Genomic DNA, 27,603 nt, shown 5'->3' on the forward strand with positions numbered 1-27,603 from the left:
CGCACTGAGCGTACAATATCTCTGAAAATGTGAGCTGCTAATTCCGCAACACTTTTAATTCTTTGAACGATTGGCCAGCAGAACAAAATCCCAATTCAAGCTATATACGACGATGAGCAAACACATACCGTTTTGGATTCCTTGTGGGTGTGGCGGCAGTACTCACTCTCAAGATACTACATTCCGCTCGGAGTTCAGCTGCAATATCCACATGGTCACGCAGTGCCTTGTTCCTTGAATGCTCTGGGCTCACGACAAGCTTATAGGACCGTCAGTCGGTCCATGAATTATATTCGCCCTGTACCAGGCACTTTCCAGTAACTTTTATCTTCTCTTTGATCCACTGAAATCGTGTCCCAGCTGCGTTAACAGGTCTGTATCGATAGGCTTCCTTGCTGGTAGGTGTTCTTGTGTTTCCAGCACCTGAATGGCTTACTCGGTGGCAGAAGGATCATCAAATGTGGAGTTAGGAGGACGAACAAAAAGGAATTCTCGCGATCACCGACAGAAGATTCTCGACGCCAGCCCAGCGGGTTTGGATAAGAATAATTGATAGCGTACGATCACAAGATGCAGGGCCTTCAAACCAAATTCGACCAAGCTATGCTGAAGGAGTAAAGCTTTCCGGACAATAACGACCCTGCAGTCAAGATTTGCGATGCGCAGCATGAAGTCCGAGTCGCTGATAAGCAGAAGCCCAGTAAATATACAGCTTATCGTCTATATTGGCAACACCCGCGAAGGGGACAACGGCGGCGCCCACCCAAGGCAGTCCGCTATACCATCCGTCATTACGGAGGAGCCCAAAACGCTCAACATCAGAAAATTGTTTCAACTGGATCTCTGGCGGAGATCCCAATGGTCCACAATCACTTTCCGCCGCATCATCATCTACAAAGCTACAGAAACTGATCTCTTAGAAGGTTGAAACTTTCATGGTTGGCACTTTCACGCAGCCTTTCCTGCTCTTCTCGTGCAGGCCTGACAAGATCCCTTCGGCAAGCTGTGAGTTCCGCAAAATGTGCGACCGACAATCCAGACATCAACCACCTGTATACCCCAAATCTTGCATCTCCACTTATATCCGGGGGTCTTGCTCGTTCGGGATCAATACTCCTCGCCCAAATCGCCGATTTTGTAACTCAAACAATTGGCTGGACTCCTCGTCTTTCAGTGTTCGCAGGAGCGATTTCTCACTGCTGTCAGATCTAAGGTACCTCACTTCATCGCCTATGTCCTCCGCCGCACTTTTTCTAACTTCTCTGGCACTGGTCCCTTTCCAGCGCGTTCCCACCGCCCGCAGGAAATTTGACGCTGCAAAACGCACTACACAAGGTAGGAAAAATGCGCCCGAGTCTAGTATGACCAACATACATTCGCATATAAGATATGCATATACACTGTGCCAAAGCTTTTAATAAGGCTTGTGGACCAGAGGGCAATGTTTGCAATTTGATTCACATACGCAAAAGAGAGGACGAATTTCACCAGCAGGTATTGATGCTGTCAAAGCAGCAACAAGTCAACGCCCAGGACAAAGTAGAAACACATTATTTATTTATGAGGATTTGATACGTGATCCAATAAATCTGAAGGGGACAGTACGAAGACACCTTGCTTTTGTGTGTTCATGGCAATAACCTATCCACCGGAATCGCCTTTTGAACCTGTGATATCTTCAATTCCATTATATTCCACCTAAGATCTATCCAGGAAGTAAAGTCGATTAGCGGAACAATTAAACAATTCGTCCACATAAGCCAGTACTCAAGTGCCATGCTTGAAGCTTGAAGCCTGAATGGTTGTTTATTCATGTTTAATTCTAAAGCCTTTACACAACAAGTGCAAACAAATACAACCTCTTCCGAACCTCGAAGTTCCAGTAGGCCCACAAATCCTGGTGTCTGCATTGTTCTCATCTCATGGCGTCCATTTTTGCTCCTTTCCGAAGAGGCTACAGGCATCTGGTACGTAATGTCCGACCTGAAACGTTAATATCTTTGGCTAATACATCCTAGCAATACCTCGCACATGAACAGCCTGTCATCTTTTGCTCTTGCGTCCTCGGACTCGCAGGACCAGTGCTTGCTCTGACTGTACCCGCAGTCAGAAGGAATTGGCTCGGATACACTCCCGCGGAGCCCATACCTACCTCATATCCTTGTACGTCGTTAGCCATACGGTTTTAGTTCGCATCGTGTTGATCTAAATGCGACTCTTCCCTTCAGTGCCGAAACGGCCGAGAAAGCCTGTACAAGGCTATGAGGACGAGTAGAGTAATTGATGGTCGGGATAGAATCATAGATAGGTATGTTTACTTCCATTGCTGCTATGCATTTCGTTGACAAACAATCAGTTCATAAAAGTCGTTTCATTATATCGACTGCTATACGTGTGTATTAGGCAAGCTATCGGAGTCTCCTTTCATCGCCTTGACCAAATACCATGGATTTCCTTGCGAGAATATACTATTGGTGTGTCAATCGGTGTCACTCTTGCATCCCGGACGGACCACCAATTACGCCGAATATGTATTGTCGTGCTTGAGTGGCGCAGCCCCAAGTCTTGGGTTTTCCCCGGACTAGAAATCTGATGGCGTTCGGGACCCTTTTTTGCGACTTCACCTCAAATGTTAGGAATGGTATTTCCATCACATCAGCCCTTGATGAACTCTCCGAAGCATATGGTGCGTCAGCGGAGCATGTATAGACACCGCAATCATACCAACAAGAACCTTATCAAGTCAGGAAATCCTCCCCCTAAGATTCCCATATGCGCAACCGTTTCCGCGGTCGGAACTTTGATTGCATCTCACCCTCTCCACAAATCCGAGCTCACGGAGATAAATCCACCCTAAAGATGAACACAATGAAATGGTTGTGTAGATCAAATCATCTGACATTAACAGAGTCTACGTCCGATGGCTTGCTATGGAGTTTTGACTAAAACAGCAAATCTCATACTGCTCGAGGGTGATCGATATCGATGACTATCGTCGTGCTCGCTCCTATGCGTCAGCGAGGGAGTCTTGTCAAACATCGTATGTCCATTCGCATAAGAGGGTGTTGTCACCGGAATGGTTGCTGTCCAGAGGAGTGTAATCCCGATCTTTATTTCCCAAAAGGTTCGTCCAGATACTTAATTGCTGCTTGTCAAGTTGGATGAACCATGAAGTCGCAGCATTACTTACATAACTAACCACGCTTTGCACAGTCCTGGACCGTAATGGTGGAGCAGCACTGAATGTGGTCAGGGAAAATTCATCTGGATGGGCATAGTCTGCATTGTATTTCCATAGTGCTCGGTGCATTCTTGTAACCAGCGCGGCATGGACGGTAATTTGTATGCTTCTTAGGCGGTCAGCGTGGTAAATTGTCGACAAAATCTGACACCGACCTGGACACCAAATCAGAGTATGATGGCTGTACGCCGATCAAATGAGCAATATTCAAGTCAACTTCAAAAAATCAGGTACTGACAGGAAATATTGCAATCGCAACTATGAGCACGCCGGAAGATCCTACGAATTAAACGCGGTATTACACTTTGTGCCTGAGGGAAAAGAATGACAAAACTGACCAACTCCGCACAAAAAGTAGAATATATTATGCTGCACAAGGACCCTCAGCACGTTGGCACTCCGTTCACGTCGGTATCTAGCAATGGCTTGATACAACGTCAAACACAATATTTCTGGAATTGGTTAGATAGTATTCGAACAATATCACATGGCTCTCACCTAACTCAGCAATGATCATAAGGACATACACATAAAGTACAGCAGAGGTTTCATCCGTCTTGGAACAACCCGGTACCCCGGTGGCGACCCAATTGGTGACTAAAGAGTCAATATTCATCACATGGTTACGGAATATCAGGAGGGGCGCTTACTGATTGTCGAGGAATTGTATTTCACAAGAATGCCAACTATGGGCGTCAGGAGAAACTAACGCAGTTAAGGTATGCGAAAAGCACGGGGACAGGGATATAACAAATCTTACAATAACACTGACAATGAATGCCCACAATACCCGTTTTGAACGCTCCCAAATGGCATATGTGCGTACAAAAAATACGCCTTGATACACATGATCAGTCCTGTCTGTGGCACATGATGCAGATAATGCATACTCTCTGCTGAGACAATTATCGCGATACCGAGATCTGCGGTGACTCGGGTCAGATGACTGGCGTCGAATAGCCAAACTGGCTCACTTACACGAATTCATGGAATACAACGTTTGACACATCTACACAAGGGTCGTTAAAAGGGCACCGAGTCCGGTGAGAGTCGACGCGGACTTACGCTGAGCGATGGATATTTATCCAGTGACCCTTGATAAGATTGATAAATGGGGCATGTCAAGACAGAGAAGACAGTTCAAACGGACTCACGGCTTGAGACTACAGTTAGATAAAGGAAAGGTACATATCGACACACGAGATAGAGATATTTGACGATTCTCCAGGTCGATCCCGTAACAAATGACAGCTGACAATGGTGTTATCGCTAGTAGAATTGCCTTCATACAGGAGCTCGCACCTCTTCATCCAATGTAGTGACGTAGTCATAAGCCTCAATTGACCGAGAATTTTAGTTGGAGAAGGAGTAATATGGCCGCATTACCTACCCATAGGGTACATAAAGCCACTGCCAAGACGGTTTTGGGTGAGTATGCAGTGTGACATGGCACAGCATGATAAGACGTACCGTAAGCATACTGCGACGTTGTTGATGAGGATCAGAACGATTCAATATCTTACGAGATCGCCAATGGGTAAACCCACCTTTGTTTTGACGAGGACATCGGGGTTTGCCACGTCTACACTGAGTTGCGCTGTGGAAGTATGCATGAAGCGCTGAGCGAAAGAGAGGGTGAAGCGCCCAAAGAAGTTTTCCATCCGGAACATTTCCGATCCTCGCGCTTCGAAAATGCTTTTTGCCTATTTGCCAGGCGATAAAAGGGAAAGTCATCGCGAAGACAACGGTCCAAGTTCTCCATTTGCCCAATTGAGGGATGCGCCACAGCAAGTGCTCGTATCACCACAAGAGCTTCATCATTCGTTCATTCCTTCGCACTCGAATTTCTCATGACTGCGCGGATATGAAGTGCCTACAAGCAAACATGGAAAAGTGAGGACCTTGAACGGAGGTTGGATATTCAAATGGCGCTGGCTTCTGAATCTCTTGTACAACAATGCTCTTAACGTTGTTCGTATCAACTGTTGCCGGTATCACTATCGACTACATCGTCAAACGGAGCCGCGATTCCAACTACCAACTACCAAATTCGCGGTCGTGATATCACAGGCAATCAATCTGTGCGATCTAGTCCAGTCCAATTCTTTTGAATTAGACTACCGGGATAAAGTGACCTATCTGCGTGAATGTAGTTCCCCGATCAATCTATATCTTATTCGAAACCACGAGCGCCAGGAGGCACCAGGCAACAGGACATCCGTCACCTGAACTCTACAGGGCTGCTCGAGATCTGCGAATCATGCTTTATTGAAGTTAGTGCTCTACTTGCTTGCGGAGGATATCAAAACTCTTTCCTGTTTTCCGGCGCCACAACTTGATATCGATACTGATCGTCCAAGTACTTCTGCACAACGAGTTCACAACGCCTGAGTAACTGAGCAACCAGGTCAATGAAGCAGGGCAGAACGCAAAACGCCGAAGTGGCCTGTCAAGTCATTAATTTTCATTTCGCCAGTCACTATGCCATCGCACCTTCAAACTTATTCTACATTCAAAAGGAGATAAAACATTGCGGTGAAGCACTGAGAAGTCGTTAAGGAAAAAATGGTCTGCCTAGTAAGTCTGCCTAATAGTTAGCAGACGGAGAATATAGAGAATACGGAGAATTCCAGTTCCACGGTGCTCCACGCCGTCAGTTGACGATTAAGCGACCTTAGCGAAGAAGTAATAACCGGCCATTGCTGAACGTCGGACACATGGTGAAAGGGATCCATAGCCACTGCGAAGCCTCGTGCACTACCTCGTTCAACGGTGAACTTTGAAGAATGCCCAAACGTGGTCAGCGAAGCACTGATCATTGGATGATGATCAATGATGGAAGCTACGAGTTTCTACTCCTTTGATCCATTGAGTTTTTTCGTTAAAGTTCTCAGCGGCCTTGCAGCGGTCCATAAAACGATATGACTGCTTCTCGCCGAATGGTGTGATACTGACCTGACCTGACCTGCCTTTGTATATATGAAGGATTTAGATATAAATTAGATGTCATCCAAAATTTATGTCAAAATTTCATTCATTGCATTGAAACATTTTGGAGGAGAAATACATACGACGCGGAGTATTGGTCGGCCATAGGCACTACCGCCCTAACAGCGCCCTATTATAGTTTTTTTTAAAGAGAAGCCTTACGAGCGCTTACACTGACGTTTGACGAGCTCTTTCTCGACCTCCAAGCCATCAAAAAAATTTATCGCCATTCATACCCGCGTGGAAGTCTTTTTTGTTGCGGAACCGTGTAAGAAAATATTAACAAGTGCAGGGAAACATGCTTCAAAGTTTCGAATATTTGTCTATTAGCCTACCTAGGTGTGCCCTCACTATTAGCTAGGTACCAATTCCGAATATGTTTATCCACCCCTTGTGGTTTAGTCCTGTGACGTTCCGTTAGACCTCGGTTACTGTAAGTCGAACAAGGTCCGTCACGCTTGCTCCTCCCCATACCGTGTGTGTTAACTTATTCCCGTTTCACTTAAAAGGGCAGACACCCAACTTGTCCTCCCCTTCCTTACCCCCGGTCCTAGTTCATCGTTGGCCAGACCATAATTATGCCATCTATTATCGGCTTTGATACTCTTCGCCTTCGCTGGTGGTCAAAGTCTTCTGCCAAACCACTTCCACCTCCTAGAGAGGACGACAGCGACCGCTCATGTTCACCTGAAAAGGTCGAGCGTCGTACGAGTTTCCACATCAGCACTCCAAAGAACATCCGTCAACCCCCGCACCGACCCCGGGATGTTCAAAAGGCATTACCCGGAATACCTACAACGAGCACAAGTAACGATGAAGTGGTGAACGAAAAGTCTAGTGATCATTTCCTCGAGCAACCAGTGGAGGCAACCGAGAAGCTCGCCGGTCTCCTAAGGTGAGTTTCGGTCATCTCCATCTCTTACCATGGCACTTGTGCGGAGGTTGTTGCAGTAATATATGTTCTTGGAACTCCAACTTCTCTTCTCTCTTATTCGCTTTTCATCTCGGATTCTGTTCCGAGGGTTTCATCTACCAATTCGTTGACATTCCTTTTTACAGGTCAAATACCAATATCCATAAGTCATTACCGCCAACAACGAAACCATCACCTACCATGAAACCGTCGTTGATTCGTCGCGTAACATCTAGGTTACATATCACAGTTCCGGCAACTCCCTCATCTTCACAGCTTGAGTCGTCAACCCCGCGTCCAACACGTGCCCCAGCTGGTGTGGGGCACTCGGGCTCTTCCCGACCTCCTCGATCACCACGCGTCACTCCTGTTCATTCTCCCACACTTCCTAACTCTTTCGTCTCTCGTGAGAATCGTCAGGCTGCGCTGCGCGAGCGTGGTTTGCTTCCGCCAATGAAAGATCTTAGCCAACAAGAGCGTGAGGCCGATGAGCGCTTAGCTCCCATCCCCGCCCCTGACAAAGCCCAGAGTGGCTTCAGTGCGGCATCGAAGATTAAGGAAGAATGGATGTCCGCAAATCGTTCGTCTGAAACACGTGCCTCGGATTCTGTCTACCCAAGACAGCTGCCCAGCTTTAGTGCGCTGGCATCAGGGGTGTCATATTCGGCATCTTCTTCACTACCCCAGTCCTCAGCATGTGATTCCGATTGCGCTCGCGCGGACCTTAGTGCCGAGATGCCATTCAGAGCAAGATCCTCAATTTCCAGTAGCGTCCCACCACTATCCCCATCTTCACACCTAGAAGTACTCGAAGAGGAGCCTGCAGAGCATGCGCTTCCAACACCGCCGCCGCCACCGCACCATGTTCAGCCGTCCATAATTATGTCCACCCCAATGGAGAATTCTTTTCCCCCAGATCACGCCATTCTTGTCGAAAGCCCTGTTTCTTGTACGTTTTCTAGCTATCAAGCACCTCTAGGATCACCATCTCGGCCGGACACATCCCCTCCGGTTATACCGGACAAGGAGAACTCCTGCCCTCCACTCCCGGTCCCTCCATCCCGGCGGCGTACATCAGAGTCAAATGTTCGCAGACGCTCGTCGGTCTCAACACATCTGTCCAGATTCGGCACCAACTCGCTCACCAACTTGCGGCGCTCGGTGACTGGGAGTTTAAGGTCCAGTGCGGATCTATCCAGTACTTCAAGTCAACATTCCTCTCCACGGGTATCTATCAGGCCGACGATGCATAACCGCGGAAGCATACTATCTGAGACCAAGGGTATCCAAGACGCAGAGAGTCGCCGACTGAGTGAACTTGCATTCTTGGATTGATCACGCGGATCTTCGGATTCAAGGGTTGATGCTCTCTGCCTCGTGACTACTGTTAAACAAATTAGCTGTTCTCGCGCATCGTTACAATTTGAAAGACGTCCTCCATTCTTTTACGGGTCACGCATAACCCTTCGCACTTCCTTTTCGGACACTCACACACGTCGCCGTCCACATTCATTCAAGGCTTTTAAAGGCATACATAGCGCCTATTCATCCATCCAATATGAAAACCTCGTTGCATACTTTTTGCATGTACTTTTAAACCCGTTATCGATCGAATCACTTTGCGATCTGATATCCCCGCTCACTACATTCGTCGGTCACGTTAATTCCTTGGGTTAGTAATAAGTACGACCCGTTCTCTCCTTTGATACAGATTAATTCACTGTATACTAGTAATCGATTACGTTTCAGCATACCTAATAGATGAGGTCCAGTCCAATTTGAGATATCAAGCTTGGAACTTGACCATATACTACAGTTTGAACGAGCGCTAGAAACAAGTATTTCGACATCACGAGTACGGCACTCGACTTGTCCATCATGCATCATGGTTAGTCGACGCATAACTTGTATCACAAGTACGCCACTTGCCCGCACTAGAGTGTAATATGCCGGCCACGCCTAGATGAGTCGACCTCTTCGACACGTAACAATTAACAAATGCACCAGCCCATCGATGGTCTGGCCTCGTGTAGATCAATTGCCCCCGCCTCAAAGTCTCGAGCTTGCCAGTTAACGTCAGCTTCCACCACCACATTCCCAAAGGTCCGACTCTCTTCGCCTTAGCGTCTTCCAATCATCTCCGAGTCATCTACATCAACGGCAGAGACGCCACACATCAACTAGCCTAGTGCCCGAAGCTTCCTTCCTGGTTTTCCGAGTCGAACATGCCCGAACCAACAGCCGCACAGCTCAAGGACGAAGGCAACGAGTTATTCAAGAAGCAAGACTACATCGGGGCGATCATCAAATACACCGAAGCCATCGCGTTGGATGATAAGAATGCTGTTCTATATGCAAACCGCGCTGCTTGTAACCATGCCCTGAACAAGTGAGGATATTATTATTATATTATGTATTTTAAGCTGTGTTGATTTCGATCTTTAAATAGATATCTAGATGCTGTGGACGATGCGCATATGGTACCCTTCCACGGTCGTGGATGCTGCATGGACTGTTAATACGTGTGTTAGGCTACAGAGATCGATCCGGGCTATGCAAAAGCGTGGTCGCGATTGGCGGCATCCAGAGACGTATGTTCTTTTGATCCCGATTAGGCTGGGCTTACTTGATGTGCATAGGCGCTTGCGGATTGGAGGGAAAGCGCTCGTGCTTGGCAGAAGGCGCTGGACGCGCTGCCAAAAACTAATCTTAGCCCCGTAGAACGACAACAAAAGAATCAGTATAGTGCTAATCTGAAAGCAGCGAATGCGCGTTTAAATGGGCCGCCTATCGTCCCTCTTTCGATGAATGAGAAATTGGGCAAGTTCCCTTGGCAGATCGCGACGGATATGCTTCCTGAGCTCCGGAGAGCGGGTCCTGCGAAAGTGTCTAGCAGCGTGAGCTTGAGTCGTAGTTTTGCATGCTTTCACTGAGCGTTGTCGGTGGGTGCAGGCTTGGGTTATCGCACTTGCGTATGAGGTGATATCAGCGAATTTTCGATAAATGGTGGTATGCTGACAGTGAAGTCTCTACTAGGAATTCAGCAAAGGGGTAGAAGTGATGAAAGGAATGAAAATAATTCCTCAGTCTGAAAAGCCAGGTACTTTTGTGCACCGCGGAAACCTAGAGGCGAGTCCAGAGTTGTTTTAACGCACGTGTTATATTTTGATGTTTACACGGCGCAGGGGCTGACGGACCTGAGTAATGGTTTTATGCGTGACGATCGCGTGTTCCACATCAATCAACCTAATTGGATTGAAATGTACAATCAACAAAGTGATCTTATGCTAGCATCGCTTGTCGAAGATGTACTAACCAAAGTACAGTCTATTTCGAAGTTACGGCTCGCAAGGCTTGGGATTCTGAAGGACTCGAGACCGTCAAGGAACTGGCGCAGAAACGCTTGAAGGAGAATGGTTGGGATGATGTACGCCCCGCATTGGCCGTGACTGTCCGGTGCGCAAGGTCGGGTTCTATATTCAAAAACTTTGCTGATCATTCGCTTTAGTGCATGGATAATGAGAGCTGCATTCGGTTTAAGAGACGAACCTCAGGCTGGTGTCCAGTATTACAGACGAGCTCTCGACTTGGTCGAATGGGGAAGAACTATCTGGAAGGATGTTCCCAAGTCCAGCAGAGGAGCCATTTTCGAGCATTCGTTCTTGATAGGCATCCGGAGTATGTACCTCAAGATGTTCATGAACGTAGGTCGTGCATCGTTGTATTTCTTGGATGCGGATTACATTGGATGGCAGGCTTACACCGATGACCCTGGCTTGGACTCCAAGTTCCCTCTTGAACAGCTAAAGGAAGAAGCTGAGGACCTTCTCAAAGAGACCGAGATAGCTGTACAGACACGTAGTGATGAGCCGGTTGACCCCGGTTTCATATCATCTTTCATCGTTTACCCTACTGGACTTGCTCACGCGTATGCTCTCGACCTCTCCGCGCTTCCGGTCCTCTGCTGACCATCGCCTTGCTTCGCAGGATGCTCGGATTCTATCACGTGCAAATGGCCCGATACGCTACTAATCTTGTGGAAAAAATGTTTAGCTATGTGAAAGGGGCAGGGGAGTACACTCACGCATCCAGCAAATATCCCGAGGATGACGAATTACGTGCATGTGGGTGTTCCAGCGCAGACTGCACGCGTTTCATAACCATTTTCCAGGGTACCTAAATTGTACGATGGATTGCATGCGAAATGCCGGCGTCCCGATTGAAAACTTCCTCATGGTAGCGACCGGCTTACGGGATACTGTTCCCAAGATGAAGAAAATATGGGGAGTCTCTGAGCTGGCGATGGGTGGCAGGGACCAGAAGATACAAGCGAATCTGGATAGGGCGGATGAACTCATGAGGCGTGTCGCTGACAAGACGTTGACGCTCGAAGATCCTGTGCCTTTGTGATCGCGATTCATTCTTTCATCACGGGTTTCATGGATGCTTGTACTTTTAATGTTGCGTGTACTTGTAATCACTGCGGTTGCTCTTCCTGCTATTCTTGAAAGAATTCTCGTAAACCCTTGCCAAGGCGTATCATGCCCTTTTCGATGATTTCCTCAGTACCAGCGAACGTTGCGCGTAGAAACCTGGTGCGCTGTCGCGGAGTCAGACAAAGTATTGCTGAATCCATGACACTCACATCGCCCAACGGTACATGCCCATCGCTTTCCACCCACAGAGGATTTTCTGGAATAGTGAACATAGAAGCCGGCACGAAGGCGATGCCTTGAATGTTCATCAACGTCTCAAAAAGCTCCTTCAGGAGGCATTCCGTATTAGTCCGCGCAACAACAGGCGAGCCACCAGAACGCTGTTCGCGAACGAACCGAGGGTGTTTCTCGAAAAATACTTCTATCCACACAAACATTCCTGCTTCAGGGCGGTTTACGCTGGCATAACCGGTGGGTTCTACTTCGCGCTGGAAAACGTCTAGGAGGAAATCAAGGCGGTTCTGGTATTCCAAGCGTAAGCTTCTCAACCACCGACAGAAGCCCCCGATTTTCCAGCCGTGTTCGCTAAGCATCTCGGTGACTAACATCTGTCCGAAGGCGTGCGGCGGCTGGGTCGATGAATCGGTGTATTCTCCCAATTTTAGGTGGAAGAGCTTGTTGCTTGTGATCCAACCCAATCGCATTCCGGGGGCAAGCACTTTGCTGAACCTGTAGACAATGATCAAAAAGGTGACTAAGCCCAGTTACTAGGCGTACTGACGTGTCGAGACGAAGCACACGGCCGTCGACGTCCATTGACAGGAATGTAGGTATCAAAGTGCTTCTAAAATTCTCGATAAATTCATCAGGATCTGCTGACGAGCAGTTCGTTTGAGAGATATCGTATCGCAGGAAATAGTATGGATCTGCGAGAAGAATGTCAGACAAGGTGCGATAACACCGCTGGGTCGACATACCGTCTTCTATGATAATTAAATCCCATGTTTGCGCGATGGCATAGATCTTCTTGCGACGATCCACGCTCAATGTTGATCCAGTTGGATTCTGGCCAACCCTGATTATACATTATGTGGTGTGCATTCAGACTGAAATTTAAAAGCTTACGGAACGAGATAGAGAACGCGAGGTCGTCGTCCTAATTTCGCCTCATCCCATCTGATGAGAACTTTTTCTAGCTCCTCAGGAATGATACCACCAGAATCCATCTTAACACCAACCCACTTGACGCCGTATGGGAGAGGACAGTTTGTTATACCTACAGGACAACGAGATTAGCTCAGAACAAATATGAAATAGTCTACTCTCACTGACCGGGATAAGAGAATTCGTCAGTCAAGAAATGGTCTCCCTTCTGGCCGAAGATACGAAAAATCTTTGCGAGACCATCAGAGTTCCCGATTGTCAACATGACATGATGATTCGGCGGAGCGAATATCAAGTTTGTGAAATCGGTGATTGCATCATTGCACTGTACAAGACCAGCAGCGCGGGAATACTGGAAGGCTTTACAAATGGGTAGTGCGCAATCTTGATCTTTGTAGGAATGGAAGATCTGCGTTCGCCCAGAGTTGTTCCATGAGGTGACTGGATCAGATGGGTCCTGTACAGATGGTACTTCGTACATGAATTGCTGGAAAGGATAGAGGGAATGATGAGGATCGCCTGGAAGGCATCTGTTTGACTACATTTCACCACTGTGCATGACAGTGAGATTACCGTTTGCCATAGTGATTAGATCAGTGACTGGGCACTCGCTGATCACTCGCATGATGTCTTTTAGTGGATTTGCAACTCGAATCCTAGCCTCATCTGATAAGTGATGTGAAAGGTCGATGACACGGTTGTTACTGGTAGCATTGTTGTCGATCTGTGGTGTCTCCATCGAACGGAATTGAGATAAGGGAGAGAGAAGGATATTAATTCCGGAGCCGATGGCCAAACACGATGTAGGGACCGAGGCCGAATTTGAAACTCGTTAGGTTGGTTGGCCCACGTCTTCTTTGGTGAATTTGTCTATGCTTGCATTGTAGTAAGGACCAAATATAGGTGCCGCCCAGTTGAAACTGCTTGTTACCATCAAACTCGAAACCACCGCGGTCCCGAGTACGATGAGATGGTTCTGTTGTCGAAGAGTGAAATTCTAATGCCGCTGTGCTTAGCGTGGTATGCACGAAGATGGACCGGTAGCGAATATTGCGAGGCTTGTCTGTACTATTTGCTGGTGGAGCTTGAGCTGACGGTGAGTAGAGCGGAGATAAGAATAAGGGTTTGAAATTGATGGCAATTTGCAATCCCCTACAATCCACGCAGTCACTACCCTCATCTAACACGTACTCCAGATAGTATGTGTCTGCTGAGGCTCGTCCGACTTGTCTTGGTGCGTCGTGACGCGGTCACCTGAGCTGACTAGAGCGACGGACAGTACAAGTTGCAGAAATCTGGATCAGGCGGGCAGCTGATCATGTAAAGGGCCGGTTTCGAGGTTGTGATAATTGTGAGCAAGCTAGTAGTCGAGGGTACTTACCTGCACGTGGTTCTTCTGAACCAGTTCCGCGGCACAGGTTACCGCAAACCTAGTTCTAGATTCGGCGACGGCATTCGACTGCGAGGCTTCATCCCTGCGAATAAAAAAAAGGTGTCATGTGTCATGGGTACTGCGGATCCTACTAGAGGACATGTACAGGATAAGCTAAAGCAAGTTCCAAATTTAGAAGGTTCTAAATGAATCATAATGAGCTGATTTGAAATATCTGGGCGTTATGAAACCCCTTACACAGTTAGAATGACGCTTCAAGTGAACGCATAGTATGAGAACAATGAGGCAAAGATAAGATAAGCAATACGTACACATCTCAACAAACGTTGCTTGCTGGCTCACCGCCCGTGAGCATCATCAGTCCAGCGTCAAATCTCCCCACACAAATGACACATGCTAACAATACATGTGTGAGCCCAACAGTAATTAGGTCAATTCGACATTTACTAGTATGGAAAGACTTTACGCCTGCAACATTCCCAATTCTGCAGTTTGGCTCCGGAATATCGGTTCAAGCTATCATTCAATTTGCATTGCACAGACCGCAATTAAATTTCTATGAAACAGTACAAACACATTCAAGCTGAGCTCACCGTACTGATCAATGTCGGTATCAGACGAATCGAGTTCTGACAAGTTGCATGTCTTATTCTGAGTCTCCGGCTCCATTAAGTTTTCGATCATTTCCCCGCATTATCTACTTACCCCACAATTATTCACCTCATTGCCGTGATTCATTACCATCTCGCCACACTCGCACTCGCACTCACTATACACTCATTCAAGAAAGGAGTTCAACTACAACGCAGCGAAAGGAGAAAATGATCGATTCGATCGATTTGAACAGGCAAAATTGTAAGGCGATGACCACGTGGGATGACACACTCGGCGTTTGCCATCGCCAATTATAAAGGTCGTCTGACTGATCTGAGAAATCTAAACTCTTGCTCTCCTTTCTTCTACTCACTCTGTCCTTTATACCACCCAAATAAACATGAATCGAGATAATAATGAAAAGGACGACTCCGTGAAGCACTCTCAACCAATTCCGATGGCTACTCATCACTGGAGGCACCGCTCCATGTCCGTTTCCTCCGAATCATCCACTTTACCTGGCTCACCTCCCCAGCTACACACTCCATTGAGTCTAAATTCTCCCCATGTTCCGGTTGCCTCCCCATCCAGTTCTCCCATCCTTTCCTTTCTGTCTCAGTCTCCAACCTCAAAATCCCCATCTTCGGTTCCTTACCGCGGCTTTGGTGGTCAACCTTCGTTTGATGGTCGGTTCCTTAGTCGTTTGCCCTCTTGCCCTCACTAACTCATACCCATCCTCACAGACGACGCCCTCGACGAACTTCCAGCATCGGTTCATTCCCGTTGGGCTGGTACATCTGGGCGGTTTGCGCCCGCTCCACCTGCCCCTGAAGCCCAGACCGACCGTGGAGCTGGGTTGTTAAGGCGTCTATCACTCGGAAGCGCACTTGCAAAGGTATATCTCTAAAAAGTATATGTGATGCGCCATTAATTGTCTTCTTTCTTCAGCCTCCGAACATGGATAATACGAACTCTCGAAGTCCCACAATTCCTACTGCTCCACCTAACTCCGCAGTCTCCCCTGCCACAACAACTTTACCCTCATTTCCTGTTCGCAAGGCAAGGCGCTCGGCAACGGTGAGCATTGACACTGGACGCCGGCATCGCGCGCCTTCTCCCATGGGCGAGAGGATCCTCAAGGGTCATTTCGACGGCTTCAATTAACAGGCATTATGCCCACCATCCCTTCGTCTTATCACATACCCCTTGGGCTCTCGCGCGAACACTTTTCTCAAACTGTACCACCAATAATGGCCTTGATTGGAGTTTCAACAAGTTCTCGGTTATGTCAACAAGCAGCTGCCGCTTCACCAACCCTAATGCGCTCTTCTATATCTATCGGTTGGCTCATATCACTCTGTTACTCCCAACTTGTATCGCCACTGTCACTTGCCACATTTACATTGCATTAAGGCGTCCCATTTGGTGAGCACCGCAGTTCGAGGTAGCGAGGTCAGTAGTTGATTCGTGCGATTAGATCACCATATACACCAACACTTTTGCGTCTCGTCTCTCTCTGTTCTTTACTGCACCACTTGTAATTCGTATCGCCTCTATATTCGCTTAGTGCAGCTTCGTTTTCTACTGTATATGTACTACCACAACGATCAAAAATTCATAGGCCCACACTGGGCTACGACTGGTTCTCTGGCGTGAATGTTTGCGCTCCGCGGTCGCTTGGCATTATGAGAGTGTGTAGTGGCCTGCGCCACCGTTCGGCTGCCAAGCCGTGGCGAAACAAGGCACCAGCAGTGTATACACCAGAAAGTTGCCCGAAAGCGGTCACTACCGCTCAAAATATGTCCTAATTTGGTAGTTTCAAAATATTAACATTTTCTGGTCAGCATTGCGCTCCTCCCTGTACAGTAGGCTTTCACAATAATTAATAGCTAGGATACACACAATAGGACATACTGAACTGATATATATACTACAAATATCAGAGGGAGTGCAGCTACAATGCTCTGTACCTCATTTACAAGAAAGAGAGCGAAAATATCAATAGACTGATCATGTGTCCATAAGGTCCATGCGGTGAGCGAGGTCTTCACTGAGTTGAATTTGCTCGTACCTTGCTGTGGGAGGTGCACTGCTTCGGAAAATTGTCAAATTCACTGAAAAGATGTACGTGGAATCTTCCAGCCAAGAATTCCTCTCACGAAATGCGCTTCAAGTAAAAATAACTCAAGTTATGAAATAAAAGTGTTTTATTTTCATTACACATCTCTATATGGGCCTACAGGTATCGCAAAAGCGTCCATACTGCAAACCCACGAAAAATGACGTGGCAATGGCGCTTACTGAGCAAAAGGCATCTCCGGCCAGCTTTGTAAGACAGAAGACCACTCGGGAGATAGACCTTGATATAGATCTTTGAAGAAATCATCGATGTCGTCGAAATTCTGCGCCGGCTCCTCCCCAGAAAGATATATTGAGTCAGGTGTTGAGTTGGCGCGCGTGGGCGTGTCCAAAGGCGACGATTCGCGAGATAAGTCATCACTCCCCAATGAAGGACAGGAGGAAGGAGGCGATGGGATCCATTGAACATCGTAGTCCGAATCATACTGAGCACTCCAGCCAGTGGGTGTTTGAAAAGAAGGCTCGCTCCGACTAGAGGACGCATTCGAAATCGTACTAGCCTGCGCTGCAGACATAGCATCCTCGATAGACCAAATGGTCATCGGATTCGGGAGCATAACGCTCGGATAAGTCGCCCTAGGTGCCGCAATATACGGGGCAGACGGTGCAGATGCACTTGCTCGAGGGCGGTATTCAGAACCAACGTCATAAGGCTTCCGGCTTCGTCGCTCTTTAGTGGTTTTGATAGGAGTCCACTGGCACACCTTGCCTCTTTTCTTGCAGCTCGCACACACTGGCTGATCCCCCGAACACTGTGCCCAAAACGTCAGACAAAGTGGAATGAATGAAAAGAGAACTCACTTTTGTTTTTCTGCGCCTGCAGTGATCACACGCATGAGCTACCCGAGGATGGGAAACCTTTATGCGAATGGCAGCGGTGAAATCATTTTGGACGTCTGAGAGCGACTCCTCCGCAATGGGAGGAGAGTCCACATGCATCCAATATGCACCAGGCGCAGATGAGGGTTGGAGCCCCAGAATTTTAAGCCAGTCATCTTCAGGTATTAAATCCAGCGCAGCAAGGTCGGCGGCTTTTGGATCATACAGGGGTTGCTCCATAGGGGCTAATGATATCTGCTCAGCAGGGTAGGAGGATAGTCCAGGGAAGCCAGCTCCACTGTTTAGGGTGTGAAAGATGGGGAAGGTAGACATGATTAAAGAGAACAAGATAGGATAATTGATTTGAGCAGAGTGATGAGGTATAAGATGAAGAAGAAGGGAAGAGACGTTGGCAAATGCAATACTTTCGCTTAGCTTACTTAATCACATATTATTGCTGATTACGTCATGGCTGTTTTACGGTCAGCCAATCAAAATCGTAAATCCTTAACTGCTAGTTAACCCAATTTGCTCAAGCGCTCTACCGCGACGATACGTTTACCGAGTTATCCATTGCGCGCTTTATGAGGTTTATACGAAGCTTGTCATTGGATGCCATTCCCGAAGTTCTTTTCAGGTACTATGTGGCTGTATTACTGTCACAAGCAGGCGTTGCAGTGATATCTTTGGTTCATAACTTTAAGCTGACGCCCATGTTCAACACAGGACTGCATGACTGCGGTTCAGGATACCTTACCGTTCCTTTTTCTGGGATAGATACAGGCGAACTTTGAACCGGTTCCCCGACGGACCATGGTAAAGGTCTCACCCTCAGCCACTTTCACGACGCTCGTGGCATGACTATCAAGCGCAGAGAATGTGGAGCTGACGTACGAGCAATTCCCAGTGTATTTCCACCATATGGGACCTGGTCGACCATGTCGCAGATTATTTTTTTTCCAAAATGCAATCGACCTCTGCCCCAACATGCGAAACTAGGACCAGCCACGGAAATATGCGCCTTTATCAGCTCAAATTTCCGAAGTTGTACTATGCCTTGCCTATGATCACTGGTTCTATCCAATAAAATGGATGGTCGGCGGACTGCAGATATATCCACCGTAGCGCCACACGCTGCTCCGGACTGGTCTTAGCCGGAGGGATGACCCTTTCGGACAGATGCTCGGTACCTCATAGACGCAGGCTTTCCGTTGTGAAAACCAGGGCCCGGGATCTATCAAAGTATTTGCCAATTGAATGTCGAGTTTTGATAGGCTGATCGTATAGCGGAACGTGGTCAGGTCCAACGTTCCTCGTATGACGTGCCGTTTATACATTGCACAAGCGCCTTTTAGACACTGGTATGCACTGGAAGCGCATCGACTTGCTTGAGTTATATTCAGCTGCTTCAGCGCGAGTAATATTGCATCCCTTAATTTTTAACTCTCCTTCATTCAGTCACTTCAGCGCGAGTAATATTGCATTCCTTAATTCTTAATTCTCCTATTCTACGACTACTAGTGATAATTGTGATGAGCTCACTCTCAGACTACTCCTCACTCGAATTAACCCAGATGGGTATTGTGTTATTACGCCTGAATGTAAGTACTTCCAGTACGAGTTAGTGATGGTGGCTCATCAACTTGACCAGTACGCTAATGGTAACTGTCTCTATGCACACTTGATATGGACCGCAACTGATTGTCCAAATTAGTGGCCATAGCATGTGTCTTGGTGAATACTAGCGCTCTACTTTTTGTTGGGTATTAAACAACTTTCTTTGATATAGGTGTACGACTACTTGATCAGGATCTCGAGCGAGGTACGTTACTAGGAGTCCGTATGTCAATTGCCTGTCTGAACATTCGTTTGAACCCCAGGTCACTTATCTGTTCCATGGACGATGGTGCATGATTAAATTCCTATACTTGGTCTGTCGTTATCTCCCGTTTGTCTTCGTGACTTTGGGAATGATCGGTATGTCGAATGTGCAATCTCTTCGCTGTCTAATTAGTAAACTTTGGGTTTCCTAGTGTGGGTACAACCCGCTTCATCACAGACCGTATCTGTGAGTTCAGCATACTTCTTGCTACCTCCGAGGCTGATTTTCTGGGGTCAGCTGTGCCAGATATTTTATACTTTGGACACTTGTCAGTATTTGTGGCAGATCGTTCATTTAAGATATTAACGCCTACGCGCTCCTAGACATTGGTGGTGTAATATTGGTCTGCGCGGAATGTATGCTTTGAACACGCTCCATGTTTGCAATCTCATTCACGCTCTTTTCCAGGTATATTTGTTGCACGTACATGTGTACTTTGGGGAAACAAACGATCGGTTGTTCTGTTTTTTACGATCAGTACAGCAGTATGTGGCTAAATCTTGTGTTTTTGTATTCAACCCAATTCTTTTAGCTCTATATCATATTGGGTATCGTGATCATGAAGATGCATACGTCGTCAACGATAAGTAAGTACCCCATCTACCTGCTCTCGTTGACGTTCATTGATCACTATATACATCTAGTGATGATAATGCCGATGCCCTCTGTAAGCTGCTTTGATGCCGGGGAGAATGACGTCATCGTCGCGGCATATAGTCTACTTATTCTCGCAGAATTGCGTGAGCTTTCATCCTGTCAATCTTGAAAAGCATATTTTGACGCCGTACAGAAATCGTGTTATTTTCCCTATACAAAGCCACGAAAAGCTTAAAAAAGTGGGGTGGCGAGAATCGATTGCTCGAGATCCTCATCGAGCACAACATATTTTACTTTGCTTGTGGATTGTGTGAGGAATGGTCTGTTTAGAACATGAAGATAGGTTACTGAAAAATCTTTTAGGTTCTTCTGTTCTTGTCATCTTAACTACGGCCCTATTGCAGGTCAGAGCTTCCTCTTTACTGGAAATCGAAATCTGTGTTGACGTGACATCCCAAGGCATCGTATGGTAATTGGATGGCTAGGTACGTTTCGTTCATCAGCTTTAGTTAACCAAGCTCAAGCATTCTCTAGTGCTCAAGTCGTGTTTCATGCACTTCTAGTAACAAAGATGAATCTCAAACTATGGGAATCAGACCGACATTCTGATTCGGACCTCCCATGATGTTCGCTGTAGATTAGTGCGATGGACAAATAATTCAATATTAATAGCATATCCCTGCGCGTGTCTGTTCATCGTCACGACGTCACTTTGGCCCTGGCATGTCATTCTATGACTGTCATGGTACATAGCATGTCGAGCCTCTACTACACGATACGGCATAGGGAAAGATAGGCAATAGAACGATGCCGATTGGCCGACTACACTGTAAATGGGTCGAGACTCGTAGACCGGCTCTTACGTTCCCTTCTAAACAGAATGTCTAAGGAATCAAGTCACAGAATGGAAGGCCTACACACTGCTCGGTGCATGCAAGTATGTAATCACGGTGTTGCCCCCAGTCGTATCGAGTGATATACCCCTGAGCTACCAAGTGAAAGGATGGGACAGCGCCAAGAGTCTCGTCGGTGTGTCGTATGTAAAGCGACTCAGGTGTTTTGCTAGTATGCCATCATTGAAACCCAGGATATCCAGTATGAGCCGACAGGTCCGAGTGATGTGTGTGACCTGTTACCATTCCTGGCGCTTGTTATTTAGTAAAGGTCGGACCCCGCAAACATGTGTCGGAAGAAACCTGGTCCCATGTCTTCGTTGTCCTACTCGAGCGTCGAGTTCGCAGTCTTTGCGCATGTCATTTTTTTGCAACCCTAGTGGTGCCTGTGAAGATCGCCATCTCTTTGCATCCTGGCACCAATCCCGCTCCCGCTCCTTCTTGGGACCTGCTGTAGCCTGGCTATGTCGTCGCCGTCGGTTGATTTCTAGCGCATCAAGACCGGGCATCGGTGCTGATGTCCGTAGGGTTACGGTAGGAAGCGAAAGCGCGTGGAGGGGTCGAGGGCAGAATTCCAAGCGTAGCGCGAGGGCGGTGAAACTTCAACAACTTAAGAATATATGCTTACCGAACGGTGGTCGAGGTCTTTACCACTGGGGATTTGTGTTTCCCAAGGCGGTCTACTTCAGAATGGTACTAACAGGGTACTATGCACTCTAATTTCTTTAAGCTTAAACATCGTGACGGTGCCCGAGGTTCATACATAAGTGCCAGAGCCATGAGAAGACTCGGAATCCCCACTTCTACACTGTAAACAATTGTGCACGTCAATGAACTCCCGTGACGACTCGGACTCGGACGTGCTTCAGCTCGGACGGGTGCTTTGGAGCCTCAATGTAAGTAATAACTTTGTTCAGTTCCAGCTACTTATAATGTCTCAAGTATGCCAATGGTCTGCACCCTAGTTCAAGTTGTGTGTGGCCTGCGACTGATATGATCTCGTCCACGACATCCTTAATTTAGTGGCTGTAACTTCGTTCTGGGTAAACTCACATGAATCACTCCTACTTACAAATATTAGTGATCTTTGTCACCACAGGCATATGACTACTTCCTGACCTTGGCCGACGAGGTACTTTTGTTCTACTTGTCCGAATCAATACTGAGAGACATAATCGACAGGTTACATCTTTGACTCAGTCACGATGGAGATGGGCGAAGCTGCTTTATATTGGCTGCCGATACCTTCCCTGCGGTTACTTGTCATCGGTGATGCTTAGCAAGCACAGCCCTCGATGGCATTGATTATTTTTGCTTATGATACTTGCAGTGGCAGTGCATCCTACGTTGTCGATTGAGGTGAGTAGTTTAAAGATCCTCAACTCATACCTCAACTCAGGTGTTATGACAGACGTGTCACATGTTGTACTATGTAAACACATGTGCGATCTTATATATCGTTCAAGCAAAGCCGTCTCTGATAGGGATTTTTCATAGATACAGGATGTGCGATTATGGCGTGTGCCGAGGGTTTGTTCTTTCATATCCTTATATCTGCAGATTCATTGACGAAGACCTGCAAGGTATCTTCTTGACTCGCGCTTGTGCAATTTGGGAACTTAGGAGGAGCGTAACAGCTATGCTCGTGATCAGCGGATTAGTCAGTCGCAAGCTTTACTGGGTTCACTCCATGTCGGTTGAATTGCAACTGTCAGCTATACCTTCTTGCCACCCACGTGGTGCTCTCACTCAGCCGATCTGCACCTGAGAGTGTGTTTTTTTAGAATTTCAAAAGTGACTTGCGCTGAAACGTTCTTGCAGTTACGAAGTCTCCCATCCCTGTCACGAGCTGCTTTGAGACTGGTGATGGCAGCACCATCATAATCGTCTATGTGATGCTGGCTACGATGGAGATACGTGAGTACAGCTTCACAACCTCACTCATTTCTTATAGTAATCGAGGATCCCCCAGAAATATGGATATTCATGCTATACAAGGCCATAGCAGGCTACTGGCGAGAGGGAACCCACAATCGCCTGCTGGGACAACTGGTTCTCCACAATACGATTTACATGACCTGCGGACTGAGTGAGTTGCCTCCACATTGACAGATTTTCAAGTACATGTGCAAATTTTCTGAATCATGATATAAAGTCTCCTCACTCGTAGTCATATTAACGACAGCACTTTTCAAGGTCAGTGGTGCGAAAGATGAATAGAGCCATGTGTATTGACAAGCAAAACTTCACAGGAATATTATGGTTTCATGATCGTGAAGTTTGTACGCATCTGGCAAGTTACTATTCATGCCTTTCTTGTGACGAGGATGTCTCGTGAACTCTGGAAAGTAGACCAGCAGCGTGCTTCATTAGAATCCTTACATACATTTTCACCTGAAGCATTAACTCAGGTGTGAAATTCTGTCTTTCACCCCTTTCTCTCCATCCTTTTCGAGCAATGAACTGGTATGTCTCTCACCCCGTCACGAGACGTTGGAGGTATCCATCGAAACAGCGGCTGCTCCTTAAGAGACCTGAATTGCATATTGGCTGTGCCTGACCGATAAGTATCTAAGAGTGTGAACGTCATTCAAAGAGGATGCACTAGGATGTTTCCTGAAGCTGAACCTGTGACGGCGCAATGCTTGATAGTAATACATATTCTTGGTTCATTATCCCATCGTATATGTCACCCTGACGTTGCCACCGGAGATAATGCTATTCCCCCTGAGGCCTGAGGGTCAAGTCAAATATCATGTATAGAAAATAGGTCGTGACCTCAGTCGCAGGTTTGTTCGCTCTGTTGGTGATAGACTGGTGATCGTGGAAGCTGCTCTGACCAACCCCGCTCCCGCTGCTTCTTGGGACCTGCAGCCCAAATCCAGCGCCGGACGAGTCCCCATCGCGCTCCCAGTCGACATCGCCTCCCTCGTTGCTTCTTCTCATACATCTTCCTTATCAGTCACTACTATTGGCATAGCCTTCACGTTCTTTCTTCAGTGATTTCCACTGCATCCTAGATTTCTTCTTCTTCTAACTTGCAGCTCTCTTCGTGCATACGTGTTCTTGTCCTTGGAAACGAGAATCTAACTTCGTTCAAATTTCATCATATGTAAACGACAAAACACTGTCGAGGAGGCGCTACACTACACACCCAAGTTCTATATGGTAGACAGGAGGGAGACAGGGACATGAGGATGAACCTAAAAAGTGATGTATGGGGAAGCGCGTCTTTTGGAAAGCTCAAGCGAAAACAAGGGACGCGCTCGACCGTAAGCGTCGATGCGGTGACTCCAATCGATGTCACTGTGGCCGTCGGTGCTGATCTCCGTAGGGTGTAGGAAGCGAAAGCGCGTGGAGGCCCTGGAGGGGTTGAGGGCAGAATTCAGAGCAGCTAGCTCCATGAAGAGAGTGACGCAAACGTGGCAGAGCAGCGTAGAATAGGTACGGCGGTGAAACTTAAACTTAAAAATGACATATATATCCTTACGGACCTTACCGAACGGTGGTTGAGGTCTTTGCCACTGATGTAATTCATCGATGTGTTCAGGGATTTGTGTTTCCCAAGGCGGTCTACTTCAGAATGGTAACAGGGTACTGGCCGCCTGTGCACTCTAATTTTCTTTAACCTTAAACACCGTGGCGGTACCCGAGGTTCATACATAAGTGCCAGAGTCATGAGAAGACTCGGAATCCCCACTTCTGCACTGTAAACAGCCGTGCACGGCAATGAACTCCCCTGGCGACTCAGACGTGCTTCAGCTCGGACGAGTGCTTTGGAGCCTCAATGTAAGTAATTCATTGTTCAGTTCCAGCTGCTTATAATGTCTCAAGTATGCCAATGGTCTGCACCCTAGTTCAAGTTGTGTGGCCTGCGACTGATATAATCTCGTCTACGACATCCTTAATCTAGTGGCTGTAACTTCGTTCTGGGTAAACTCACATGAATCACTCCCACTTACAGATATTAGTGATCTTTGTCACTGCAGGTATATGACTACTTCCTCACCTTAGCCGACGAGGTACTTTTGTTCTACCTGTCCGAATCAATACTGAGAGACATAATCGATTACAGGTTGCATTTTTGACTCAGTCACGATGGAAATGGGCGAAGCTGCTTTACATTAGCTGCCGATACCTTACCTGCGGTTACTTGTCATCGGTGATGCTTAGCAAGCACAGCCCTCGATGGCATTGATTATTTTTGCTTATGATACTTGCAGTGGCAGTGCAACCCACGTTGTCGATTGATGTGAGTAGTTTAAAGATCCTCAACTCATACCTCAACTCAAGTGTCATGACAGACGTGTCACAGGTTGTACAATGTAAACACATGTGCGATCTTACTATATATTGTTCAAGCAAAGCCGTCTCTGATAGGGATTTTTCATAGATACAGGATGTGCGATTATGGCGTGTGCCGAGGGTTTGTTCTTTCATATCCTCATATCTGCAGATTCGTTGACAAAGACCTGCAAGGTATCTTCTTGACTCGCGCTTGTGCAATTTGGGAACTTGGGAGGCGCGTAACAGTTATGCTCGTGATCAGCCTCGGATTAGTCAGTCGCAAGCTTTACTGGGTTCACTCCATGTCGGTTGAATTGCAACTGTCAGATATACCTTCTTGCTACCCATGTGGTGCTCTCAATCAGCCGATCTGCTGCACCTGAGAGTGTGTTTTTTGGAATTTCAAAAGTGACTTGCGCTGAAACGTTCTTGCAGTTACGAAGTCTCCCATCCCTGTCACGAGCTGCTTTGAGACTGGTGATGGCAGCACCATCATAATCATCTACGTGATACTGGCTGCGATGGAGATACGTGAGTACAGCTTCACAACCTCACTCATTTCCTATAGTAATTGAGGGTCCCCCAGAAATATGGATATTCATGCTATACAAGGCCATAGCAAGCTACTGGCGAGAGGGAACCCACAATCGCCTGCTGGGACAACTGGTTCTCCACAATACGATTTACATGACCTGCGGACTGAGTGAGTTGCCTTCACATTGACAGATTTTCAAGTACATGTGCAAATTTTCTGAATCATGATATAAAGTCTCCTCACTCGTAGTCATATTAACGACAGCACTTTTCAAGGTCAGTGGTGCGAAAGATGAATAGAGCCATGTGTATTGACAAGTAAAACTTCACAGGAATATTATGGTTTCATGATCGTGAAGTTTGTACGCATCTGGCAAGTTACTATTCATGCCTTTCTTGTGACGAGGATGTCTCGTGAACTCTGGAAAGTAGACCAGCAGCGTGCTTCATTAGAATCCTTACATACATTTTCACCTGAAGCATTAACTCAGGTGTGAAATTCTGTCTTTCACCCCTTTCTCTTCATCCTTTTCGAGCAATGAACTGGTATGTCTCTCACCCCGTCACGAGACGTTGGAGGTATCCATCGAAACAGCGGCTGCTCCTTAAGAGACCTGAATTGCATATTGGCTGTGCCTGACCGATAAGTATCTAAGAGTGTGAACGTCATTCAAAGAGGATGCACTAGGATGTTTCCTGAAGCTGAGCCTGTGACGGCACAATGTTTGATAGTAAGACATATCCTTGATTCATTATCCCATCGTATATGTCACCCTGACGTTGCCACCGTATATAATGCTATTCCCCCCGAGGGTCAGGTCAAACATCGTGTATAGAAAATAGGTCGTGACCTCAGTCGCAGGTTTGTTCGCTCTGTTGGTGATAGACTGGTGATCGTGGAAGCTGCTCTGGCCCTGGTAGCTTCGCTGAATGATGATTCCTGTACATCGATTGGAGCATGCCAACCACGCTCCATCGCGGTCGCACGACGACAGTCGTATCAAGAATTGTACATCTTCATCCAATTCAAACCCTGCTTCTACCGTCCGAGTTCAGGATCGGCATGGGTCGTTTGGAGAATACAATCTTTTTTTTCACCACGGCAACAATGCCCCAGCTAACGCCAGGGTTCCAAGTGTCTTCCACCGATCTAGAGCTATCTCCGTCGGTAGGATAGCCGCCCTGTCTCTTGGAGCTTTCCTTGCGATGCATGACGCCCAATGGCTTAGGTAAGGTTACGATCTTGCCCTCAAGTAGATGATGTCCGATTGTCAGCGTGGGTTTGTTCTTAGGTCTGTTAGATACTGCCAGATCAGTGACTGTAAATGACTTCACTCACAGTGTCGTTGAGGTTCAATTTGCCAACGAACTGCCCGTCTCTAGTGGTGTCTTCATCGCACTCGATATCGAGCGTGCCTTGTAGTTCTATGAGAATAAGTTCGTCGTGACCGAGCTTGGCGACGCATGACGGAAGTTTCGGATTAAAGACGTTGGACAGCGAAACAGATACATCAATCACTGGCATGGTTGATATACAATGCGAGTATGCAGTCGAACAACTGACAATGCCCAAATGCACCGGTCAATGCGTCCAGGACCCCAGAAACTGTGTGGTGGATATTTTCGCCACGGACCGTCGGTAGCTGTCATGAACGGTTCTCACGAGTTCTTTCTTGGGTACACGCAAACATTTCCAGCTCGATTCCAGTGATTCGCTGGGCAG

The 27,603-nt window shown here is 47.1% G+C and overlaps 11 protein-coding genes across 11 annotated transcripts; 7 read left to right on the plus strand and 4 right to left on the minus strand.

The window, feature by feature from the left end:
- Positions 1 to 1,803: 1,803 nt before the first annotated feature.
- Positions 1,804 to 2,519, plus strand: F5147DRAFT_211469 (N19M, NADH-ubiquinone oxidoreductase 9.5 kDa subunit). Its single transcript, XM_041428619.1, has 4 exons — positions 1,804 to 1,967; positions 2,019 to 2,163; positions 2,229 to 2,308; positions 2,357 to 2,519. Exons 1-3 carry the CDS (start codon positions 1,923 to 1,925, stop codon positions 2,273 to 2,275), a joined length of 237 nt encoding a protein of 78 aa, XP_041292115.1. The 5' UTR covers positions 1,804 to 1,922; the 3' UTR covers positions 2,276 to 2,308; positions 2,357 to 2,519.
- Positions 2,520 to 3,031: 512 nt separating this feature from the next.
- Positions 3,032 to 4,911, minus strand: F5147DRAFT_774458 (uncharacterized protein; the record flags this gene model as incomplete). The annotated part of the gene is made up of 16 exons (XM_041441612.1): positions 3,032 to 3,145; positions 3,200 to 3,347; positions 3,397 to 3,422; positions 3,480 to 3,520; positions 3,580 to 3,693; positions 3,740 to 3,838; positions 3,892 to 3,946; positions 4,002 to 4,078; positions 4,132 to 4,164; positions 4,220 to 4,250; positions 4,307 to 4,335; positions 4,396 to 4,492; positions 4,544 to 4,576; positions 4,632 to 4,651; positions 4,712 to 4,721; positions 4,789 to 4,911. 16 exons carry the CDS (start codon positions 4,909 to 4,911, stop codon positions 3,032 to 3,034), a joined length of 1,050 nt encoding a protein of 349 aa, XP_041292116.1.
- A 1,767-nt stretch (positions 4,912 to 6,678) lies between these two features.
- Positions 6,679 to 8,919, plus strand: F5147DRAFT_698228 (uncharacterized protein). Its single transcript, XM_041437540.1, has 2 exons — positions 6,679 to 7,124; positions 7,289 to 8,919. Exons 1-2 carry the CDS (start codon positions 6,808 to 6,810, stop codon positions 8,475 to 8,477), a joined length of 1,506 nt encoding a protein of 501 aa, XP_041292117.1. The 5' UTR covers positions 6,679 to 6,807; the 3' UTR covers positions 8,478 to 8,919.
- Positions 8,920 to 9,252: 333 nt separating this feature from the next.
- Positions 9,253 to 11,596, plus strand: F5147DRAFT_211497 (uncharacterized protein). The gene is made up of 12 exons (XM_041428620.1): positions 9,253 to 9,531; positions 9,592 to 9,622; positions 9,674 to 9,733; positions 9,782 to 10,039; positions 10,095 to 10,121; positions 10,179 to 10,271; positions 10,328 to 10,418; positions 10,469 to 10,598; positions 10,651 to 10,846; positions 10,898 to 11,070; positions 11,130 to 11,266; positions 11,314 to 11,596. Exons 1-12 carry the CDS (start codon positions 9,368 to 9,370, stop codon positions 11,550 to 11,552), a joined length of 1,599 nt encoding a protein of 532 aa, XP_041292118.1. The 5' UTR covers positions 9,253 to 9,367; the 3' UTR covers positions 11,553 to 11,596.
- Positions 11,368 to 13,617, minus strand: F5147DRAFT_211578 (pyridoxal phosphate-dependent transferase). Its single transcript, XM_041428621.1, has 7 exons — positions 13,316 to 13,617; positions 12,911 to 13,261; positions 12,704 to 12,854; positions 12,556 to 12,653; positions 12,360 to 12,504; positions 11,788 to 12,307; positions 11,368 to 11,742 (listed from the first exon to the last, which is right to left on the minus strand). Exons 1-7 carry the CDS (start codon positions 13,479 to 13,481, stop codon positions 11,641 to 11,643), a joined length of 1,533 nt encoding a protein of 510 aa, XP_041292119.1. The 5' UTR covers positions 13,482 to 13,617; the 3' UTR covers positions 11,368 to 11,640.
- Positions 13,618 to 15,073: 1,456 nt separating this feature from the next.
- F5147DRAFT_698244 (uncharacterized protein) lies at positions 15,074 to 16,334 on the plus strand. The gene is made up of 3 exons (XM_041437541.1): positions 15,074 to 15,415; positions 15,473 to 15,624; positions 15,678 to 16,334. The coding sequence occupies exons 1-3, from the start codon at positions 15,130 to 15,132 to the stop codon at positions 15,891 to 15,893; spliced, it is 654 nt and encodes a 217-aa protein (XP_041292120.1). The 5' UTR covers positions 15,074 to 15,129; the 3' UTR covers positions 15,894 to 16,334.
- Positions 16,335 to 17,026: 692 nt separating this feature from the next.
- F5147DRAFT_761384 (uncharacterized protein) lies at positions 17,027 to 18,020 on the minus strand (the record flags this gene model as incomplete). The annotated part of the gene is made up of 2 exons (XM_041440529.1): positions 17,027 to 17,620; positions 17,670 to 18,020. The coding sequence occupies 2 exons, from the start codon at positions 18,018 to 18,020 to the stop codon at positions 17,027 to 17,029; spliced, it is 945 nt and encodes a 314-aa protein (XP_041292121.1).
- Positions 18,021 to 19,167: 1,147 nt separating this feature from the next.
- F5147DRAFT_803147 (uncharacterized protein) lies at positions 19,168 to 20,639 on the plus strand (the record flags this gene model as incomplete). The annotated part of the gene is made up of 13 exons (XM_041443320.1): positions 19,168 to 19,288; positions 19,339 to 19,348; positions 19,402 to 19,421; positions 19,477 to 19,509; positions 19,568 to 19,664; positions 19,721 to 19,755; positions 19,807 to 19,837; positions 19,893 to 19,925; positions 19,978 to 20,054; positions 20,102 to 20,156; positions 20,214 to 20,309; positions 20,360 to 20,476; positions 20,530 to 20,639. The coding sequence occupies exons 1-13, from the start codon at positions 19,220 to 19,222 to the stop codon at positions 20,637 to 20,639; spliced, it is 783 nt and encodes a 260-aa protein (XP_041292122.1). The 5' UTR covers positions 19,168 to 19,219.
- A 1,090-nt stretch (positions 20,640 to 21,729) lies between these two features.
- Positions 21,730 to 23,540, plus strand: F5147DRAFT_211747 (uncharacterized protein). The gene is made up of 13 exons (XM_041428622.1): positions 21,730 to 21,955; positions 22,002 to 22,011; positions 22,083 to 22,102; positions 22,159 to 22,191; positions 22,242 to 22,338; positions 22,390 to 22,418; positions 22,471 to 22,501; positions 22,557 to 22,589; positions 22,643 to 22,719; positions 22,775 to 22,829; positions 22,881 to 22,976; positions 23,032 to 23,255; positions 23,312 to 23,540. The coding sequence occupies exons 1-12, from the start codon at positions 21,890 to 21,892 to the stop codon at positions 23,166 to 23,168; spliced, it is 684 nt and encodes a 227-aa protein (XP_041292123.1). The 5' UTR covers positions 21,730 to 21,889; the 3' UTR covers positions 23,169 to 23,255; positions 23,312 to 23,540.
- A 1,472-nt stretch (positions 23,541 to 25,012) lies between these two features.
- F5147DRAFT_211768 (uncharacterized protein) lies at positions 25,013 to 26,441 on the plus strand. Its single transcript, XM_041428623.1, has 10 exons — positions 25,013 to 25,081; positions 25,135 to 25,311; positions 25,364 to 25,394; positions 25,453 to 25,485; positions 25,539 to 25,618; positions 25,674 to 25,731; positions 25,782 to 25,877; positions 25,933 to 26,049; positions 26,116 to 26,156; positions 26,213 to 26,441. Exons 2-10 carry the CDS (start codon positions 25,270 to 25,272, stop codon positions 26,375 to 26,377), a joined length of 663 nt encoding a protein of 220 aa, XP_041292124.1. The 5' UTR covers positions 25,013 to 25,081; positions 25,135 to 25,269; the 3' UTR covers positions 26,378 to 26,441.
- A 53-nt stretch (positions 26,442 to 26,494) lies between these two features.
- Positions 26,495 to 27,496, minus strand: F5147DRAFT_698261 (Ctf8-domain-containing protein). The gene is made up of 2 exons (XM_041437542.1): positions 27,220 to 27,496; positions 26,495 to 27,167 (listed from the first exon to the last, which is right to left on the minus strand). Exons 1-2 carry the CDS (start codon positions 27,403 to 27,405, stop codon positions 26,907 to 26,909), a joined length of 447 nt encoding a protein of 148 aa, XP_041292125.1. The 5' UTR covers positions 27,406 to 27,496; the 3' UTR covers positions 26,495 to 26,906.
- Positions 27,497 to 27,603: the final 107 nt, after the last annotated feature.

Source organism: Suillus discolor (genome assembly GCF_016758755.1).
Source record: "Suillus discolor strain FC423 chromosome Unknown F5147scaffold_32, whole genome shotgun sequence".
In the NCBI taxonomy this organism is placed as follows: domain Eukaryota; kingdom Fungi; phylum Basidiomycota; class Agaricomycetes; order Boletales; family Suillaceae; genus Suillus; species Suillus discolor.